Source organism: Chroicocephalus ridibundus, unplaced genomic scaffold (genome assembly GCF_963924245.1).
Source record: "Chroicocephalus ridibundus unplaced genomic scaffold, bChrRid1.1 SCAFFOLD_26, whole genome shotgun sequence".
Classification (NCBI taxonomy): Eukaryota; Metazoa; Chordata; class Aves; order Charadriiformes; family Laridae; genus Chroicocephalus; species Chroicocephalus ridibundus.
In genome coordinates, this window is record NW_026961775.1 from 287,934 (window position 1) to 309,935 (window position 22,002).

Here is a 22,002-nt window from a genome sequence, read left to right on the forward strand (position 1 = left end):
CTGAGAAATAGTTGCCCAATGTGTGTGTGTGTCAGCCGCCACAGGCAGGGCGCAGGAACAACTACAAAACCAGGGATGAAATGCGAAGAGTAAATATAATCCTGATGCCTTGCGAACTGGGGGATCTTGGAAGCAGCCCCCAGGCGGAGGCACGCGAGCGGGAACACAGGCACTGTGGTGCTTGGTCCTTGTTAGAGAGTGATGGAATCTGCTGTTCTCCCCTGTATTTCAGGGACAGAAGCAGGCCCAGTTTTCCACTGTGCTTTGATCTTTCCCGCAGCAGGGCAGGAACCTCAGGCAGGTTCGATGAGGTGCCTCAGAGTCCTTCGCAGGCCGATGGTACCCAAGCACAGATGTTCTACTTGGCGAGCGCACAAGGCTAAATGATCATTAGTGTGAGGTATGGGGTTTTTCGACACCTCAGCTGCAAGTCACTCGAGCATGTTAACACTCCTCCGCGCCGATCTCCCGCTGTTTTCCCACCGCGTGTTAAAACACTTGTGTCATTGTGGTGCAGAACACATTGCTATTGCCTGCCTCTACTATTTTGTTAAATGTATTTCTTGATATTTCTGAGCTTTCATATGTAGAAAACTTGCAGTAATTAATCTGCTGTTCTCAGTCTTCGGTTGTGTTTGAGAAGCGGAGAAGGTCTACTGCCAGCTTCAGGAGCCTGACTGCAGCTGGGAGTGTCGGTGTGGGACTCGGCAGGGGACCAGCACTGCTGTCTCCCATCCCGTGCTCCGCAGTGACACTGAAGTTCCCGATGCTGGAATTTTTAAAGCCGGGTCTGTCTGACCCGAGAGTCGGTTCCTCCGTGGGGGCTGGGAGGGAGCAGCACTGCTCAGGGCTCTGCTGAGGAGCTGCCACCCGTTGTCATCTCTGTAGGGCTTGTGTGGCGAAGCCAAGGAGGTGTCAACCCACCACTGCCCACAAGGTGCTGTGTCCTGGTAAAGGCTGGCGGCAGCTTGGGGTGGCTTTTAATGCAGGGCTGCTAAGTTCAAGAGGCAAAACGTCTGGTTGAAATGTTTTGTTTCTTAATTGAAAGAGTTTTAGTGGTGGTAATATGTGCTAATACACGGAGCAGCGCACTCTAAAGCGTGGGTAGAAGCACATTGTGGTGGGCTGACCTTTGCTGGCTGCCAGCTGCCCTCAACATCGAGAGGTCAGACAGAGCACTGGCAGTTACCGACGTGGGCAAAACAGACTCCATGGGTGGGGAAGGCAGGGGGAACTAATTTAATTTATTGCTAATTAATTGTAGCAGTAGGATAGTGAGAAATAAGAGCAAGTCTTAAAACACCTTCCCCTCTTCTTCCCCTTCCCTTCTTCCCAGGCTCAACTTCACTCCCCATTTCTCCACCTCCTCCTCAATGGGGAATGGGGGTTGCGGTCAGTGCGTCACACGTTCTTTCTGCTGCTCCTTCCTCCTCACGCTCTTTCCCTGCTCCAGCGAGGGGTCCCTCCCATGGGAGACCGTCCTCCATGACCTTCTCCAGTGTGAGACCTTCCCATGGGGTGCAGGTCTTCATGACCTGCTCCAGCGTGGGTCTTTTCCATGGGGTGCAGTCCTTCAGGAACAGACTGCTCCAGCGTGACTCCCCCCATGGGGTCACAAGTCCTGCCATCAAACCTGCTCCATGGTGGACTCCTCCCTCTCCATGGGTCCACCAGTCCTGCCAGGAGCCTGCTCCGGCGTGGGCTTCCCATGGGGTCACAGCCCTCTTGGAGCACATCTACCTGCTCTGGCGTGGGATCCTCCATGGGCTGCAGGTGGATATCTGCTCCACCACGGACCTCCATGGCCTGCAGGTGGATTTCTGCTCTACCACGGACCTCCATGGGCTGCAGGGTGACAACCTGCCTCTCCATGGTCTTCACCATGGGCTGCAGGGGAACCTCTGCTCTGTGACCTCCTCCTCCTCCTCATTCTTCACGGACCTTGGTGCCTTTTTAGTTGTTTCTCTCACACATTGTCACTCCTCCCAGCTCCTGGGCAGCAGTTTTTACCCCTTCTTAAATACATTACCATGGAGGTGCCACCAGCTCGCTGATGGGCTCAGCCTTGGCCAGCAGCGGGTCCCCCTTGGAGCTGGCTGGAACTGTCTCTGTAGGACACGGGAGAGGCTTCTGGTGTCTTCTCACAGAAGCCACCCCTGCGCCCCCCACCCCCTACCTGCCACCAAAACCTTGCCATGTAAACCAAATGCACACATTTATTTCAGACAACGTCTAGATCTTAACAAGCACCGTGGGTTTTACTGGGAGCTTCTGGTATCTACACTCACAAGGAGGAAGAGGGAGACAGTGTGTGACGTCCTGGCTAAAATAGTTCCTGCCTGCCGTGTCAGGTGAAGAAAAAAATGTGGCACAAGCCACGTGTAAATGCTCCACTGGTGTTCTGAAGAGCAGCAGCGTTGCCTTCTCTTTCTGGGTCTTTTTTCCCCTCTTTTTTCATCCTCCTGCCCTCTCCGCTGGGGCCGGGCTTCGAGAGTCCTGCTGTAAGCGGTGCTTGGGCTGAGCAGCGGCATCTCTACATCTCTTTTTTCCTTCCACCCCCTCAAAAAGAATGGAGGCGTCCTTCACTTGTCTTTAAATAAAACCTTATTATTTTCTTTGCCTAAACCTTTTTGATTGCACTACCTCAGTTCCCTGCTGGGGTCAATAAACTGGTTTGATTTGCAACACGATGTTTGCATTAACCGCCTGGATACAAGCTGGTTTTCAAAGCAGACTTATTTTCTATTTAATTTCGTACTTGGGCTACTTCAGGGAGCTTTTACAGAATGGTGGTGAAGTTTATTGCTTGGTTATCTCTACTCCTAGTACGAAAAATGAACTTTTCTGAGGCGTATTTTTAGGTATTGCTTTCTGAATAAAAAAGCACTAATTTTTCCCCCCCCAGTTAGTGATCTACAATTTAATGCGTCTCTTCTGAAAGATTGATTCCCCCAGCCCCTCAGAACCGTATTTTGGGGACAGGCGTTGTTGTGTAGGCAATGCTGGCACCGCACGTGGAACTCCCCACGTTCTGCTGCCCGTGTCCAGGAGAGCAGGAGTACAGGGAAAATGCCGCTCTCCCCCAGGGGATCCGATTGCAGGAGCCATACCCCTCTTATTTGGGTAAAACTGGCAGTTCTTGCAGTAAATAGTCCAGCTTAGCATCCATTAATTTACTAAGCATCTTATTTTTTACCATGATGCAGTGAGATACTGAAATATAATCAAAACGCACGTACCACTGAGGATGCCTGCCAACCAAAGATGCATCTGTAAGGGAAGATGCTGTTTTACACGTAGATGTTTTGGCGTTGCAATCTCCTGTTACGTATTTTGTATTCATAAAATATTCATACAGCTAGAATTCAGATTTTTTTTTCTTTTTTTTTTTCCCAAATTGTCCAACACTGTATCAGATTTGTGAATGTCTTGGTTTCTGCGGTGACTGAAGAGCCCAAGTCATATGCATGCACAACTTTTCTCGTCAGGGTCTCTTTTGATGCCCGTGACGCATCATACCACACGTATCATGATGTAACACTCACGGGTTTTTTGACCCAAGTTCTGTGCGTTTTTGTGTTGGCATCTTCAGAGGTGCCGAGCACGGGGGTCTGTAGAGGAGCACTCTATCAGACACAATTGGACAGGATTCAAAGTTGGTCTTTTCATGGTCTGACTTGGCATTTTCAGTTCAGTCTTTTGTGATCTTTAAGGTACTTATCGTTAGTTCTCTAACCAATTAAACTTTAAAAAACATTTATTCCCGATAAGACTACAAATTGTCTCTCCACTTGCTACTGAACTGAATGAATTTGTTGCAAAATTTATGTAGCATGAAGCTTCTCATTTCCTACAGCCATTTGTGATCCTGTTTTCTTTGCGACTGCTCCAGAACTGGAGATCGGAGCGGCTGCGACACTGAGAGCCGCAGGGCCGGCTTCTCAAGCCTTTACACAGCTCAACAACGAAACAAAACCACAGCAGCTGTCTCCTTCGATTTCATTAGTGTGTGCGTGTGTATGTACGCTCATGTGTGTGCGTCTGTGTGCTCGTTCACACCTGCTGCATCGCGTGGGACATCCTTGGGTCACCCTTCCATGGATCTGTGTTGGAGACGGCACATCCAGATCATCGCATTTGGAAGAACGGTGCTTGGTCACGGCATTTTTTTTTTCCTGTGTGGCACGAACGGAAAAACCGTCTTCAGGATAAAATTACCGTACCGAATTTAAAATACTTCAAGGAAAGCACAGAAGGACTGTTCTTCCTTCTGCTGGCCTCTCCCTGCCTCCAGCAGCTGGAGGTTTTGGGGCTTGTGGCCTGAAGGCGGGTGTGTGTCATGGTGCTGAGGGGCCGGTGAACCTCTTGGATGCCAGTTTGGTTTACCCTCCTTGATCCCATTCGCACACTGACCACCGCCCAACACTCAGAGGAGCAGCAGGGTTGTGTGAAGGAGGACTCGAGGGCACATGGCGGCACCAAGCCTTGTGGGACTTTGCTCATCGCCATTCCTCCTAGATGGTGGTTTCACCTCTCCAGAAGTGCCCCCAGTTGCTGCTGGCCTTGCTGGGAAGGGTCCCACTGAACCCGTGTCTTCACAGAATCACAGAATTATCGCAGAGTCATACAATCCCAGGTTGGAAGGCACTTCAAGGATCATCTGGTCCAACCTTTCTTGGCAAAAGCACGGTCTAGACAAGATGGTCCATCTGAATCTTAGAGGCATCCAATGATGGGGAATCCCCCGCTTCCCTGGGGAGATTATTCCAGTGAATGATTGTTCTCACAGTGAAAAATTTTCCTCTTGCGTCCAGTTGGAATCTCCCCAGGAGTAACTTGTACCCGTTACCCCTTGTCTTTTCCACGTGACTCCTTGTAAAAAGGGAGCCTCCGTCTTCTCTGTGGCGACCCTTTAAATACTGGAACATGGTGGTAAGGTCTCCCCTGAGCCTCCTTTTCTCAAAGCTGAACAAACCCGGTTCTCTCAGCCTTTCTTCACATGCCAGGCTTCCTAGTCCTTGGATTATCTTGGTGGCCCTTCTCTGGACCCTCTCCAGCCTGTCCACATCCGTTTTGTATAGCGGGGACCAAAACTGAACACAGTGTTCCAGGTGACGTCTGACAAGTGATGAATAGAGTGGGACCAGGACCCCCAAGTCCCTGTCCACAGAGCTTCTCGCCAGCCAGGTAGATCCCAGCCTGTGCTGCACTCCTGGATTATGTTTTCCCTGGTGCAAGACCTTACACTTGTCCGTGTTGAACTTCATAAGGTTCTTGCTAACCCACTCTTCTCGGCCAATCCAGGGCTTCCTGCTGGGTGGCTCTCCCTTCCCAAGTGGCCACTTCCCCACTCTGGTATCATCAGCAAACTTCATCAGGGTACACCTGATCCCATCTTCCAGCTCACTTATGAAGATATTAAACAGCGTTGGCCCCAGTATCGATCCCTGGGGGACCTCACTTGTGACAGATTGCCAGTTCGAGAAGGAACTATTGACCACCACCGTAACGCATCAGTTTCTCTGGGAGGAGGCTGCAGGGAACCGTGTTGAAAGCCTTGGAGAAATCCAGGCAGACAATGTCCACCGCTCACGCCACATCAACCGAGCAGGTCACTTTGTTGTGGAAGGTGATCGGGTTTGTCAAGCACGATTTGCCCTTGGTGAATCTGTGGTGGCTTTTCCCAATCACGTGCTTCATTTGACTTGTGGTCACCCCCAGGAGCATTCATTCCATAACTTTCTGAGGGACTGAAGTAAGACTGATGGTCTATAACTTCCTGGATCCTCCTTTAAGCCCTTCCTGTAGAAGACATTAGCCTTCATCCAGTCTTCTGGGATGTCCCCCAGTCTCCACAACTTCTCAAGGATTATGGAGAGCGACCTCACAGCGACATCAGCCAGCTCTCTTCACACCCTTGGATGGATGTTGTCAGGGCCCATCCATTGGCAGGGGTCAAGCTCCTGTAACAGTTCACCCACCAACTCTTCCTTCACTGGCGGTGGGTTTGGGTTTGCATCAACCCGAATTGTTGTTCCCAAGGCCCAAGTTCACACCAAGGTGAAAGTGCTGAGAACCTCTGCCTTTCCAGTGTTGGTGACTAATTCACCTCTGCTGTTTAACAGCGGGACAATATTTTCCTTCCATTTCAGCTTGTTGTTCGTGTACCCGAAGAACCCTTTCTTGTAGTTTTTGACATCTCTGGCCACTTTCAATTTGAGCTGAGCTTTTTGCTTTTCTAACTGCATCTCTGCACGCCCTGGCAACACCCTTGTAGTTCTCAATGGGCATTTGTCCACTTTTCCATCTCTGGAACGCTTCTCTTTTGGTTTTGAGCAGACTCAGAAGCTCACAGTTAAGCCAAGGGGGTGTCTTGCTCCTCCTACTTCCCTTACCTTTAAAGGGGACATTCTTGTGCTTGCAGGAGTGTGTTCTTGCTCTTGATGGGAGCGTCTTCACTGTGAAGGTCTTCAGGAGCTATTTCATGGCTGTTGGCATAGGGCTCGTTAGCCCTGAGCCAAGCCCCAGGAGCTCTGAAACCTCTTGGGAGATGGCTGGGCGGGGCTGGTGGCTGCAGCAAGAGCCTGCATGGGGGCGGGGATCCCATGTGGCTCGGGGGCAATGGGGTAGCCGGGATTCCTGGGTCTCCTGGCTCTGTGCCTGGCTGTGTGTCCTGGTGGGGGGTTTGTTTTGGAGCCATCTGGAACCGGCTCCACCTGATGTGTGGGCAGCCCCTGGTCTCTTCTGTCCGGGGCCACCCCTGCAGCGCCCCCCATCCAGACCTCCCCAGGTGAACCCCATACAACACGTCTAAGCCTCACTGCTGGATGGACATTGAGGCTGTGAAGCTGTGGCAGCCTTGCCTGTCCCAGGCTGCCATATTCGTATTGTCCTGGCCTCTTGAAGGACTCACAATGTCTCTTCAGAGCTCTGCCTCAAAGAGTGCCCTTTATGGTCTGCTGATTCTTTACCTATTTGAATAGTTATTGCATCTATTTAGATAGACGGGCATATGCAATCATGGGCACTGAGGAGACTGACCGATAGTCCAGCTTACACCTAGGTGCTGTAGACAACCCTGGTGACGCACATGCCGACCCCAAGCGCGATGCAGCCATGCCCACCTGCATCTCTTGCAGGTCAGGGCTGGCTGCCTGGAGGACGCCACACGTCGTCTTGTGGCAGGTGATACCAGGCTGAATGGCACAGGTGATTTGCCAGAGGGGCGGGATGCCGTTCAGAGGGACCTGGACACGCTCAAGAAGTCAGTGTGAACCTCATGAGGCTCAACCAGGCCAAGTGGAGGGTCCTGTCCTGCACCCGGGTCAGGGCAAGCTGCAGTCTCAGCACAGGCTGGGGAGGGAGAGATGGAGAGCAGCCCTGAGGAGAAGGGCTTGGGGGTACTGGGGGGTGAAAAGCTGGCCATGTGCTGGCACCGTGCGCTGGTATCCTGGAAAGCCCCCCGCATCCTGGGCTGCATCCAGAGCAGCGTGGGCAGCAGGGCGAGGGGGGGGATTCTGCCCCTCTGCTCCGCTCGGGGGAGACCCCACTGCAGGACACCAGCATCAGAAGGACATGGAGCTGTTGGAGCGGGGCCAGATGAGGCCCCGGAGATGCTGGGAGGGCTGGAGCCCCTCTGCTGCGAGGACAGGCTGAGAGAGCTGGGGGGGTTCAGTCTGGTGAAGAGAAGGCTCCGGGGAGACCTTCCAGCCTCTTCCTGTCCCTAAAGGGGCTCCAGGAAAGCTGGGGAGGGACTCTGGATCAGAGAGGGGAGCCATGGGACGAGGGGGAAGGGTTTTAAACTGAAAGAGGGGAGATTTAGATGAGATCTGAGGCAGAAATTCTTTGCTGTGAGGGCGGTGAGCCCCTGGCCCAGGTTGCCCAGAGAAGCTGTGGCCACCCCATCCCTGGAGGGGTTCAAGGCCAGGTTGGACGGGGCTTGGAGCAGCCTGGTCTGGTGGGAGGTGTACCTGGGAGGAGAGAGGCTGGAAGTTACACCTGGAAGTTGCGGGGGGGTGTCAGCTGGTGTGATAAAACCTCTGCACACCCTCAACGGAGAACGGCAGGTGGAGGACCCTTCCCTTCCCCAAAATCTACCCCACGGCATCTTTGTGTCCCACCACAGGACTCATGGGCCCACGCATCTTCACAAGCCCAGAGGAGGGCAGAGGCAAGGGCACAGCAGCAGGAACCCAAAGGAAGGTGCAGGCCACCCAGGCTCCTGTCCTGGGAAGGGCCTCAGCCCCACGGTGCAGGTAGAAACCTGTCATGGTGAGTTAGGGCCAGCACACCCATGGGACACCTCGAGGGATGCTGGGGATAAACGTCTTGGCATCACGCAAGATGTTTCGCAGAGGATCCAAAGGAAGAATCCAGAGGATTTGGGGAAGAACAAGTAGTGGAAAAATGGACCAAAAGGGCCCACCACGCCTGCTGGTTGGTCACGCCGTGCCCTAGGTGTCACCAGCGCTGTCCGTCCCACCTGCTTGTTGAACCCCTTCCTAACAAGCGCAGCACCTGCAGCCAGCCCATGGGGTCGTGGGGGGTCCGTGGGGCAGTGACTGGGGAGAGCAGAGCAAGGACTGGGGAGAGCGGAGCAAGGGAAACCACGTGGGAGAGGAGCCAGAGGCTCACGTGGGCTCCCGGATCCGGCCTGACGCCTCTGTGGCAGCCCCCACCCCCGTCATGGGCAAGTGTCCATCTTTGGACACTTGTCCCAGTTGCCATGATTGATCAAAGATTATCGAGTGTCCTCTTAATGACATCAGCCAGCTCCTTCAGCACTTGTAGTTACATCCCATTAGGGCTCATGGACCTATACATTTGTTTAGGTGTAGATGTACCAAGGGTACATCTTCTTTGCTCCAGACTCTCCCCCTGGTCTCTGGAGCCTGGGATCCCCAGCGTGACTTGTACTGAAGCCAAGGATATACCATGACACAAGAGTCCCTGCACCGTCACTTGCTTTCCAGGGCCCTACACGACCAACTCTATACCCAGCACCACTCTGCAACATGCCAAAAACACATGAAGGACATGGGTCACATGCCAAGGACGCACCAGTCCCCACACCGTCAGCTGCTCCCTGGGGCTCAGCACCGCCTGTGCTGGGCCCAGCATCAGCCGGCCACAGACATGCCAAAGACACTGGTCACACGCCAAGGACACACCATGGCACAGGGGTCACAGCAACATCACCTGCACCTGGGTGCCCAGCACCCTCCTCGGTGTCCCCTCCATCCCCACGTCCTCCTCCCACGCCCCCCGTACATCCACTACATCCTCCATGCCCTGCCAACGTCCCTCCTCCCCCGCACCCAGAACCACAGGTGCTCACTGTGCCCGCCGCTCCCGGTAGTCGTAGACCTGCATGGCAGCATTGTGGGGCACCTGGTAGGTGATGGCGCGGGTGCAGTCACGTTGGGGGACCCCAGCATCCGGGCTGGAGGAAGACTGGACCCCAATGTCCGTGCCGCGGATGTCTCCATGGGCTGCGGCCAGCAGCGCCTCCACCCCAGGGGGCAGCTCCTTCTCCCACAGCTCCTCGGACTCCGTCAGCATGTAGGTCTGGCCCATCACCACCCGCACCCGCAGCCAGAGCCACCTCAGGGTGCTGCCAGGCTCTGACAGCCGCTGGAGGGCTTGGGGGCACTGGAAGGGGGTGTCTGGGTGGCTTGGGGGGCAACAGGAGCACTTGGATGGGGTTCAGGAGTACCGGGAAGGGGTGTGGGGGATACTGGGAGGGGTTATGGAGGGTGTGCGGAGGCACTGGGAGAGGGTGTAAGGGATACCAGGAGCACTGAGATGTGGTGGGGGGGTACTGGGGGCACATTGGGATGGGGTTTGGAGGCACTGGGAGCAGGTATATGGGGTACTGGGAAGACTGGGATGAAGTGGGGGGGTGCATCTGGGGGCACTGAGAAGGAGGCTGGGAGACTGGGACTGTGTTTGGGGGCACTGGGATGGCATACATGGAATACTGGGAGTGGTGGGAGGCAGCGAGTGGATACCGGGATGGGGTATACAGTTACTGAGAGCACCGGGAGCGGTCTGGGAGCACTGGGACGGGGTATGGGGAGCACTGGCAGGGATGTGGAATACTGGTATGGGAACTGGGGGCATGGGGAAGGGTATGGGGGGCTAAGGGGGGGGTTGCATGGTTATGGTGGGCTGTAGGTGTTAATGGGGACTTATGGGGGACCATGGGGAGCTATGTGGCTTACGGGAAGCTACAAGGGGCTACAGTGGGATTCGGCAGCTCTAGGGGTTAGGGGGGAGCTCCCGGGGTCTATGGGGGGCTGTGGAGGAGCTGTAGGGGGGCTATGGAGGATGATGGGGGTCTACGAGGTGCTATAGGGGGTCTATAGAGAGCTGCAGAGGACCATGGGGAGCTCCACGAGTCTCTGGGGAGCTCTAGGGAACCGCAGGGGAGCTGCAGGGAGCAGGAACAGGGCTACGGGGAGCCACCGAGGTGGCTGTAAAGGAGCTACAGGAAGCCACAAAGGCCAGGGGGGCGCTATCGGGGGCTACGAGGAGCTGCAGGGGACGTACAAGGAGCCAGAGCGGGCACCTTGCCAGTGCGGATGTCACGCACGTAGATGCCCTCGTTGTCAGCAAGGGCCACAGCCCAGCGGCGCTCCAGCACGGTCACCTCAGCCGGTGGCACGTACTCGAGGGGCCCCCAGGCCAGCCAGCGGTCACCTGCCTGCTGTGTCACCTCCTTCCCCTCCTAAGAACGCAGGGATAGCATCAGTGACCAGCCTGGGGATGCAGAGACCCCGCCACCCCCTGGATGGGGACACGGGGACATAGACATTCCCCCATGGCCCTCTGCCACCGGCTGGCCTGAAGACATGGTGACAGGGACACCCTCCCTGTGTGGGAGGGACTCCCCCCGTGGCCCTCTGCTACCCACCTGGCTTGGGGACACAGGGATGAGGACAGGAGTCCCCACAGGTGCCCTCTGGGGCCTCCATAATCCTCCAGGAGTCCTTCATGTACCCTAACTGTCCCCAGGTGCCCTAACTGTCCCCAATGACCCCCAATCACTCCTGGGTCCCATCCCCCTCCCGTCATCCCCGTTGTCCCCCAACCACTTCTGGTTGCCCCAGTCATCCCAGGCTCACTGGGCCTCCCCCCCTAGTTTCTCCCAGGGGATCCTGAAACCCCAGGTGTCCCCTGGGCCACCTCATTGGTGTCCTTGATGGTCTGCAGCGCTTGGAGCAGCAGCCCCTCATCCTCAGAGAGCACGTAGACATCCTGGATGCCGGCCTGGAGCCATTCGCCCGGCTGCAGAAAGAAGGACTTCTCCCCCTGGGGACACAGGGACATGTCACCAGCAGGACAGAGATGTGGCAAACCTGTGGGGACATGGGGACACAGTGGAACATGAAGTAAGAGCACAGGCACACGGTGGCACAGGGGAGAAGGACATCAGGTCATGGCAGCACACAGGGCAGGGACATGAGTGCATTACAGTCCCTCAGGGATGTCTTAGGGTCCCTGTGGGCCACCTTCAAGACCTTTGGGGGTATGCCAGGGCCAGCTTCTTCTGGTTCCTGGTGTCCACCCATGGGTTCCTATGGAAGCTTAGGGTCCCTCAGCAAGACATCAGGGCTCACATAGGTGTTTTAGGGTCCCTTAAGACCACCTTTGCGACCTTTGGGGATGCATTTGGGTACACCAGGGCCACCTGTGGTCACTGGGGCCCTCAAGGGTACGTTAGGATCCCTCAGGGATGTCCTAAGAACTTTTAGGGACACCTCAGGGGTACATTGGAGTCCCTTGGAGCCACCTTTGAGACTTTTGAGGACACCTAGGCATAGAGAAGGTTCCATCAGAGCCATCCAGGTGTCCCTTAGAGCCACTCTCAGGTCCTGGGAGCCACATTTGGGTACCTCGGGGCACCTTAGGGTTCCCCGGTGACACAGTAGTGGTACATCGTATATCTTAAGCCCCTCAGGACCACCTTTGATACCTATGGGACCCTACATTAGGTCCCTTGGGACCAGCTGCAGGTCCCCAGGGGCCACCCTTGTGTGCCCACCTTGACAACAAGCTGCTGGCCCAGCTGGGGCTGCCCATTGGTCCCCATGGGGTCGAGCACCATGCAGTACTGCCGGGGGCCCAGCGTTGTCACCGCCACCTCCGCCACCACCTCCTCAAACACCTCTGGGATGTAGGCCTTGCTCTCCGCCTGGGTCACCAGCCACTCCTCCCCCGTGCGCCGCACCCGACCTTCTTCATCCTCAAAGGTCCACGTTGCCCGCAGGTGCAGGGCTTTCTGCAGGGAGGGAACACAGGGGGAGATGGTGAGTGATGGGACACCCAAAGGTGGCCCCAACTGGCCTTGTCACCCAGAGGTGCAGGGAGACGGGGTGATGGGACCCCCAAACCTAATCCTGAGGGACCTCATCGCCTGTGCATGCAGGGGGACAGGGATGGGGTGGGTGGAGAGAGCACAACCCCCTGGAGGGTCCTTGTCACCCATGAGTGCAGCAGAACTCATATGCCCATCCTGGGCATCCTTATCCCCCGGCGGGTGGAGGGGGCACAGGACCCCCAAACCTATCCCAGGGGGTCTTCATCACCCATGGGTGCAGCAGCAAAGGGGTCATGGTGGGCTGCAGGAGGGCTGGAGGCTTTTCATCATCCACTGAGGCAGGAGGAACAGGGACACCATGGGTGAAGGGGATGGGACCTCCTGGAGAATCCTCATCACTCATGGGCACAGGGGCCACGGGAACACAGTGGCTTGGAGGGATCCCCAGGTCCCACTGGAGGGTCCTTGTCACCCATGGGTGCAAGGGGTCAGGGTCATGGTGGATCAGGGGGTGATGGGACCCTTCACCCATCCTGGAGGGCTCCTGTCACCCATGGGTGCACAGGACCCCCAAACCCAGCCCAGAGGGGCCTCATCACCCGTGGGCACCCAGGAGGCGAGGGGTAGGATGCCCGGTACCTTGTCGGGTGAGGATGTAGGCGTCCACAACATCCACTACCTCCTCATAGACACCGGGCAGGTAGGCACCCACCTGCTTCACCAGCCACTCCTCACCTGGGAGCAGGGTGATGGGTGCTGGGGGAGCTGAGGACACTGGGGGAGCTGAGGACACTGGGGGAGCTGAGGACACTGGGGGGCTTGGGGAGGCAGGGGACCGGGAATCCCAGGGGTGCTGGGGTGGGATGTGGGTCATGAGGGTGCTGGGGAACAGGCAGCACGGGGTGCCACGGAGGTCCTAGGGGTGCTGAGGGTCCTATGGATCTCAAGTGTCCTTAGGGGCGCTGGGGGCAAGGGGTCCTACAGGTGGGATGGCAGCCCTGAGGGTGCTGGGGGGTCCGAAGGGTGGGATGGGAGGATGCTAAGGGTGCTGGGACCTGGAGGTTCTGGCGGTTCTGAGAGTCCTCTGGGTGCTGGGGGATAAGATGGGGTCCCAGGGGCGCTGCAGGGCCGGATGGCATTTATGGGGGATGAGATGGGTGAGCTGGGGATCCCAGGGATGTGTGGGGGGGGGTCCCATAGGGATCCTGGGGGTGCTGTGGGGTGGGATGGAGGTTTATGGGGGGGTGGGATGGGGGCACTAGGGATCCCAGGGATGCTGTGGGGTGGGAGCAGGTTTATGGGGGGTGGGTTGGGAATATTGGGGATCCCAGGAGCGCTGAGGGATGGGACAGGGCTCCGGGGAATGCTGTGGGGTAGGAAGGGGGTGCTGGGGGTGCCAGGAGATGGGATGGGGGTGCTGGAAGCCCCAGGGGTGCTGCTAGATGATGTCGAGCTCCCATGGGTGCTGGAGGGTGACAGAGGGGTACGAGAGGTGTTGGAGGGTGAGAAAAGGGTCCCAGGGGTATGGGGTGGGGGTGTCCCAGGGTACGCCAGGGGTGCCTTCAGGCAACAGAGGGGTGCCATGGGTGCCCAGGGGTAGCACCAATGGTACAGGGTGATATCATGCCAGCTGACACCAAGGCCACTGAGCAAGGGCTGAACCCAGGAGGCCACCGGGCTGTCACCAGGTGCTACCTGTGATGTGGCGGGTGCCGTTGCGGTCGAGGCACTCCTTGCGTGCTCGCAGGTGGATGGCCTGGTTGTGCCCAATGACAGTGGCCTGCAGAGTCTCGGCCACCTCTACCTCCTTACGGGGGATGTAGGTGTCTGTGGGAAGGTGGCACCATCAGCCCATGGGTCCCCCAGGTGTCCCCAAAAGGGAATATCCCCCCTGTGCTCACTGGGACCCTCGAAGAGCCACTCGTCTCCTGCCAAGAACTTCTTCCCGTCCTCGTCCGTGAAGTCAAGCAGGGCCCGCAGGCGCAGGGCAGTGTCAGCCAGCACCATCTGCAGTGGGGTGATGTCCTGGGGACACACAGACACGGGGTTGAGGGAGAATCCCCTGGGGACATAGGTGTCACAGCAGAGGTATGGCAGACATGGGGAAAAAGGTGCGTGGGGCACTTTGGAAGATGCCCTGGGGACACTCTGAGGACACAGGCGGCACGGTAGGAGACATGGGGGCCACGGGGGAGTCACAGCAGGGGACGTGGGGATGCATCTGGGGGGTCACCATGGGGGATGTGGGGACATGGGGGTCATGACAGGGTTGCGAGGGTAAGGGGGCACAGGGGTGACAGTGGGGGACATGGGGGGTGAAACCCTGGGGACTGGGAGACAGGTTTTTCGCTGCGGGGGATGTGGGGGACAGCCTGGGGATGGAGAAACAGAGAACGCTCCAGGGACAACCTGGGGAGAGGTACATGGGTTCAGAGCAGGGAGAGGGATGAGATGCTGGGGGCTATAGGGGGCCATGGGGGGAGGTTACAGGAGCAATGGGGGGGCAATGAGGAAACTATAGGAGCTATGGGGAGGGCACCAGGAGGTATATGGGCTATAGGAGCTCTGAAAGACGACAGACAGATCAGAGGAGCTACACGGGCTATGGGGGGCCATGGAAGGCTACGGCGGTGTTACAGCGAGGTTATGGAGCCTATAGGGGACCATGGAGGGGCTACAGAAGCTGTGGGGAGCCCTGGGGCTGCTATAGGGGCTACAGGTACCTGTTTGATCTCCTCGCCAGGGTATAGGGGGAAGGGCTCCTGGGCCAGGTGGATATCGAGGTCAGCGTGCCACAGACAGGCCTGTCCCGCTCCATTGATCACCACGGCCCCAGTGGGGCCCCGCGCCATGGGATTGAGCACCACGCAGTAGTGCCAGCGGAGCACCATCACCATGCGCCTGGGCACGAACACCACCCTGCTGGCAGCCCCCCGTTGGTCCCCTCAGCCCTATAGAGCCCCCAGGGCCCTACAGAACCCACCAGCCCCTCGATCCTCCAAAGCCCTATAAAGCTTTATAGAGCCCAAGTCCCCCAGTCCTATAGAGCCCCAGAGCTCCCCTATGGCCCTCTACAGCATGATGGATTCCCCATGACCCTATAGAGCCCCTATGGCCCTACGGAGCCCCCAAACACTGCCCACAGCCCTATACAACCCCAATGCTCCCCAGGGACCATAGAGTCCCCATAGTCCTAAAGAGCCCCCCAGCATCCCCCACAGCCCTAAAGGGCGCCAACAGTCCTACGGATCCCCTCAAGCCCCTCATGACCCTACAGAGCCCCCCAAACATCCCCCACAGCCCTACAGAGACCCCACACACCTGTAAGTCTAGACTGCCCCATAGCCATGGAAATCCACCCCCTGCCCCGTAGCACCCACATCTTGTAGTCCTACCAGACACAGGGGTAGGACCCATCATCCCACAGATCCCCACCTGGCCCATAGCATCCACTCTTTGTGGTCCTGCCAGAGGTGGGAACCGGACCCCCCCAACTCATAGGTGCCCCCCTGCCCCATAGCACCCACCTCTCGTGATCCTGCCTGATGTAGGTGTGGGGCCCAACCTCCACACGGGTGACATTGCTGTTGAGGTCCAGCACATGGACATAGTGGTAGGGGGGTATGCAGATCACAGGGTCCTCCATGGGGCAGCAGACTTCACTGTGGGGCAGGAAACCTTCCCGGGGTGTAGATGAGTTTGCTGTGGGACAGAACAGCTTGTTAATGGCTCACAGACTTTGCCACAGGGTGGAAAAGCGTGCCGTGGGGCTGACGGAAGTTGCCATGGGGTGGATGAGCTCATCAGGCGGGGGAGGACGAAGGACAGAAGACATCACCATGGGGCTTATGGTGGGATGGGAGACCTCGCCACAGGGTGGAAAAGCCTTCTGTGGGGCAGACCAGGTCGCTGTGGGGCAGAAGACCTCGCTGTGGGGCTCATGGTGGGGTGGGAGACCTCGCCACAAGATGGAGAAGCTTGCCGTGGGGCAGATGAGGCTGCTGCGGGGCAGATGGGGACGCTCGGGCAGGGCAGGAGACCTCACCATAGGGCTCACGGTGGGGCAGGAGGCTTTGGCACGGGGTGGGAAAAGCTTGCCACGGGGGTGAGACTTTGCCATGCGGCAGAGGAGCCCCCCCGCAGGGTGGGATGCCCAGGGTCCCTGCCGTGGGGTGGGGAAGCTTGCTGTGGGGCAGGCGAGCTCGCCATGGGGCTGGGGGGAAATGGAGGCGGGGCGGGGGGGAAGGAGACCTCGCCGCGGGGCAGAACACCTCTCTGTGGGGCAGGACACCTCGCTGTGGGGCAGGACACCTCCCCGCGGGCGAGGAGAGCACGCAAAAGCCTTCGCCCTCGCCCAGCCCCGCCCGGCCCATCGGGGCCCGCCCCACAGGCCCGGATTCACACCCCACACGGCTCCCCCGGGCAAGATCTACCCTCCCCGGGAGGATCTACCCCACCCAGGGCACAACCTGTCCCCCCGCCACCCCCCAGGGCTGTATTTGCCCCCGCCCGGGCTGCATTCAACCCTCCCGAGGGCACGGTTCGCCCCTGCTCGGCGCCGGGATTTTCCCAGCGGGGCCGGGCGAAGCGGGAGCGGCCACAGGGTGCGGCGGGGGCGGGCGCGGACAGAGGGGTCAGCGCCGCTCCCGGCCCCGGCCCCGGCCCCGGCCCCGACCTCGGTGCCGGTCCCAGTCCCGGCTCCAACGAGGACCCGCCGGGCGCAGGCCCGAATCCACCGACCCGGCGCCTCCATCGGCAACCGGCAACCGGCGCCTCCATCTTGCCCGCCCGCAGTACGCGTGCGCCGCTTCCCTCCCGCCCCCGCGGGGGAGAGGCCCGGGGAGGAGGGTGTGAGGGCACCGGGAGGAGTGTTGGGGGGGACAGGCCCGGGGAGGGGGGTTTGAGGGGACGGGAGGAGGGTTGGGGGGGGACAGGCCCGGGGAGGGGGGTCTGAGGGGACAAGAGGAGGGTCGGGGGAGGACAGGCCCGGGGAGGGGGGTCTGAGGGGACAAGAGGAGGGTCGGGGGGGGAGAGGCCCGGGGAGGAGGGTGTGAGGGCACCGGGAGGAGTGTTGGGGGGGACAGGCCCGGGGAAGGGGGTTTGAGGGGACAAGAGGAGGGTCGGGGGGGGACAGGCCCGGGGAGGGGGGTCTGAGGGGACAAGAGGAGGGTCGGGGGGAGACAGGCCCAGGGAGGGGGGTCTGAGGGAATGGGGGGATGAAGGGGGTGAGCTCTGGGGGGACAGGCCTTGGGAAAAAGGGGACACAAGTCCCCCAGGATGAATCCACGCGGGGGTGTGTTCCCGGCCCCCCCGGGTGACCTCTAATCCCGGCACCCCTCTCGCCCGCAGGTCCTGCCCAGCGCCTCGGTGGCACAGCCTGCAGCACCCGGGGCCACCGCCATCGCCCCTGGCCGCGGCTTCATGTGTCTGTTGTGCGCCTCGGTGCGCCCCCCGCTGCCGCGTCTCCTGGGGGGCTTGGGGAAGGGGACACAGTGGGGATGATTAAAGGGGATGGGACCAGGGGGAGCAGGTGGGGGACATTAGGCGACGGGTAAGGGGGGGGTGGGGAGCCCCTGGGACAAGGGAGGGGACATGGAGAGCCGTGGTGGGCATGTAGGGACCAGGAGGGGACAAGGTGAAGGTGGTGGTATGGGGATGTGAGTGGCCCCGGGGTGATGTGGGGCAGAGCAGGAGATGTGGGCACGGGCGTGTGATTTGGGGTCTGGGGGAGATGGGGCACTGGGAATGCTGGGGGGGGGGTTAGGGAAGACTGCTGGGGGACACTGGGGGTGATGGTGGGGAAGGGTGAGGGGATGTGGGGTGCCCTGGGCACAAGGGAAGTGGCATGAAGATTGGCTGGGGGGACATGGAAACTGGTGAAGGACGGAGGGGGCGTGACACGGGGATATGGGATGAGGATGGTGGGACCCAGGATCAGGGGGGAATGTGGCGGGACAGTAGGGGATGAGATGGGGACCCGGGGGGTATTTTAGAGCTCCTCTCTGACACAGCACCCCACCCCCCATGTTACACTGCCACCAGTGCTACCCTGGAGCCTGGGCAGGGTCCGATAGGTGTGGGGGGTAGCAGGGGCCCCTGGCGTGTCCTCTGGGTGACAGATCCCCACCCCACCACCCCCAAGAAGGGGGATGTCCCAGTGTTCAGGGTGTTTCCAGGTAAAAGATGCCACCCTCCTCTCTACAGGCTAACCTGCCCAGCACCCTAGGGACACTGCTGTCACCTCCCGCCCCCTCCCAGGCCCAAGGCTGCCTGTCACTGGTGGCACCAACCTTCTCCTGTTCCTGCCTGAACATCTGTGTCCTTGGCACAGGGGGAAGCAGGGCACCCCCACGCAACTGGGACCCTTGGAGGCCTGGGTCCTCCAGATGTGGGCAGAGGGGCTTGCAGGGATGGGTTCCCTGGACTCCTAGGTCCCACAGACACAAGCTGAGAGGGTTTGGAGGGCAGGGGGCAGCTGGACACCTGGGTCCTTCAGAAACTGAGGGGTTCATGTGGGAGGTGGAGCGTGGGTGGCTGGGTCCCTCAGTCACCTGGGTAAATTGGACGTGAGGCACAGGATCGTTTAGGTTGGAAAGGATTTCTTGAGATCATGTGGTCCCACCTCCTGCTCGAGCAGGGCCACCTAGAGCTGGTTGCCCGGAACCATGTCTAGGTGGCTTTTGATCATCTCCATGGATAGGGACTCCTCAGCTTCCCTGGGCAACCTGTGCTGGTGCTTACAGTGAAAGTGCTTCCTGATGTTCAGAGGGAACCTCTAGTTTGTGCCCGTTGCCTCCGGTCCTGTCACTGTCCTCTCTGCACCCAACCGTCAGGTATTTATATACATTGATAAGATCCCCCGGAGCCTTCTCTTCTCCAGGCTGAGCAGTCCCAGCTCTCTCAGCCTTTCCTTGTAGAAGAGATGCTCCAGTCCCTTCACCATCTTTGCGAGCTTTCCTTGGTGTGTCCGTGTCTGTCTTGTACTGGGGAGCCCAGCACTGGACACAGCACTCCAGGTCGGGCCTCACCAGTGCTGAGGGGAAGGACCACCTCCCCCAGCCAACACTCCTGATGCAGCCCAGGCCATCCTTTGCCACCAGGGCATGCTGCCGGCTCGTGGTCAGCTTTGGTGTCCAGCAGGATGCCCAGGGCACATACAAACACACGTACACATAACGCCCACACGTGTGACCACAGAGCACAGACGCTCTCCCCACACTACGTGTCCTTCCTATAGCATGAGTACAGCCATGCGCTTTTCATGCCCATGGGACCCTGACCCAGTGTTGATGCCACATGTTCACTTTCTGCTGGGCTGAAAAGATAGCAGCCTTTACGAGACTTGTGGAGAAAAGAGATGATGGTCATCAGCTGAAACAAGCGCAGGTCAGACAGGATGTGAAGGACAGAAGTCAGTAAGGATTATGAAGCATTTGAACGGCTCTGGAGAGGTTATGGACTCTGTTCTTCAAGGGTTTTAGGACTCTATTGGACAAAGCCCTGAGAAACTTGGGGTGGCTTCTGTGTTGATCCTCATGTGTGCACACGGTTGGGCTGGAGACCACCCAAGGTCCCTTCCCACCCTGATGGTTGAGTGATTCTGTCACCTCTGATGATCCCTGAGTTCCTCCTCTGCATGTGGGTTAGCACCAGGTATCCCCAGAGCTACATCATCTTGGTGGTGGGTTCTTCCCTTTTGGGCCCGAAACATTTTAAGTTCACAGTTTAATTACGCGTGACTACTTGCTCAGAACCATCCCTCCTCACAGCCTGCACCACCAGTGCATGTGGTGACAAACCAGAGCGATATCACGACAGGAGAATGACTACGTTTTAACGTAGGAGAGATGGAGGAGGAGATGAGGAGATGGAAGATGATCTCCAATGGCAATATGGAGGCTTTGGGTTAGAATCAGCTTTCTCAGAGGAAAGACAGGCTGACGAGGAAGCTTTTGCCCCTCCCAGCACTGGAGGTCTTCCCTCAGCTTCCTAATGCAGCCCTCCAGGATCTGGCACATTCTGCTGCTTCTGCTTTGGGAAAGGATGGATGTTCACAGTAACTCCGAAGTGTCCTCGTGTCCCCAGTTGTTAACACAAGGTGCAAAGGAAATGTGGTGCCGTTCCTTCAGACTGGTGGTTTTTTCCCTCTTTCTGTGTGCAAGTTTGAGATGGCAGCTGGAAAGCCATTTGGGAGGCCTGTAGGACCTGTGAAGTCCACCTGGGAAGAGGAGCGGGGAAAAGATGGTGCCTGGGCAAGATAGGTAGCGGAAGAGCTGATGGCAGGCAGGGGTGTGTGCCTCCTTCTCCTCCTGTCCTCCTCGGCAGGGGACTGGAGCCAAGGCTGCGAGACACGAGATGTGACGCTGCTTCCCTCTGATGGGAAGTCCCCAGTGACTCTTGGCGGTAAGAAAGTCTCAGGGTGGTCCAACGCTCCCAGCTGCAGCTGGTGTTCCCGAATTCCACGTGCACTGCGAATGGCTCTTCGGCGGGAGGAGTTGCTCGGAAGGGAGTCGAGCTTGAGGACAGTCCCTCCCCTCCTTTGTGATGCCTTTGTGAGGCTGAGGGCTGTGCTGAAGTGGCTCTGCTGGTTCTCCAGCATCCCTGCCAGCGGTACCTGAGGCCACACCAGACGGAAGGGGCTGGTGGCAGCACAGCATCTTTAGGCACTGGCTGCCCTAGTGGTCCACGTTCAGGGAGCTTGGAAGCAGGGCTAAAATATGTCGAATTGCCGTGCAGGTTCAGTGAAGTACTGAAACCCAACCGCTTGCATTGGTCACTCATTTCTAGCCCCAGCTGGGAAAGAAAAGACTGCTGAGAAGCTGCGTGAGGAAACGCCAACTGCTCAGGGGGTCCTTGAGTGCCACCAGGCATCAGATGAGGACTGTGACTGTGGAAGTTAAAACTTCCTTTGCACAAATGAGGAGGAGAAAAGAGCAACTGAGAGGATGGGGACATGGCAGACTGGTCCCACCAGACTCGGTCTCAGGCTGCCATGGGACCCTGTCTGGACACGGGCCTATGTCCGATCACGGCAAGCACGGAAGGGCCACTGGCGGCACATCCAAAAATGTGTGGCCTGAAGTAGTCCGCAGTATTTCTCCCCCTTTCTCCCCAGGCCCTGCACTTTACATCTTTCTTCTTGCCCCTTAGCTGTGGGAAGAAGAGCCGAGTAAGGGGCTGGAAGGAGAGGCACAGGTGACTGCCAGCCAGGACGGCGCCCACTGAGCTGCGTTCGGTTGAATTACACCAATCACTGGTGCAGCTCATTCCTTGGCATGCTGGAAATGCTGGAGGGGCTTGAAGATTACAGCTCAGGAGCTGGGGGTTTGGTGCTGGTCCCTGCATCCAGGGCATCTCTCCTCCGGTGTAAGGGCTCTGCCAGGACGAGTGTCCTTGCCCTGGGGGCCTCTTGGGAGAGGAGGGAAGAGCTGGTTGAGACCTGCCAGGGCAGAGAAAGTCTGAGTTTGGGCCTTGCTTCTTGGGGGTGGTCCTGGCTGCACGACATGAGGTGACCCTCTGCTCTCATGGGTGGTTTTGGTGCTGGGGTTTTGGGGAAAAATGTGGATCCCAATGGCAAGAACGGGAATCTCATAACCAGGAGAATAGGGGCAAAGGCATTCAGTGTCTGCCTTGATTGTAGGAAACATGAAATAGTGGAGTTCAGTGGAGCACAGAAGGAG

General features: G+C 58.2%; 1 protein-coding gene across 1 annotated transcript; it reads right to left on the bottom strand.

Annotated features, from left to right (window-relative positions):
- Positions 1–765: 765 nt before the first annotated feature.
- On the bottom strand, positions 766–17,129 carry LOC134509731 (major vault protein-like). The gene is made up of 11 exons (XM_063322339.1): positions 17,063–17,129; positions 15,850–16,024; positions 15,046–15,241; positions 14,224–14,347; positions 14,018–14,149; positions 12,962–13,057; positions 12,047–12,279; positions 11,188–11,313; positions 10,571–10,729; positions 9,338–9,673; positions 766–7,970 (listed from the first exon to the last, which is right to left on the bottom strand). The coding sequence occupies exons 1-10, from the start codon at positions 17,073–17,075 to the stop codon at positions 9,416–9,418; spliced, it is 1,512 nt and encodes a 503-aa protein (XP_063178409.1). The 5' UTR covers positions 17,076–17,129; the 3' UTR covers positions 766–7,970; positions 9,338–9,415.
- Positions 17,130–22,002: the final 4,873 nt, after the last annotated feature.

What these genes read in the sequence shown, in the direction of transcription:
- LOC134509731 (XM_063322339.1), bottom strand. An exon ending in CGGCACCCGCCACATCACAG is followed by an intron (nt 13,058 to 14,017) that starts GTAGCACCTGGT and finishes CCCTGCTCCCAG; the next exon opens with GTGAGGAGTGGCTGGTGAAG. An exon ending in CTACATCCTCACCCGACAAG is followed by an intron (nt 12,280 to 12,961) that starts GTACCGGGCATC and finishes CCCTGCAGAAAG; the next exon opens with CCCTGCACCTGCGGGCAACG.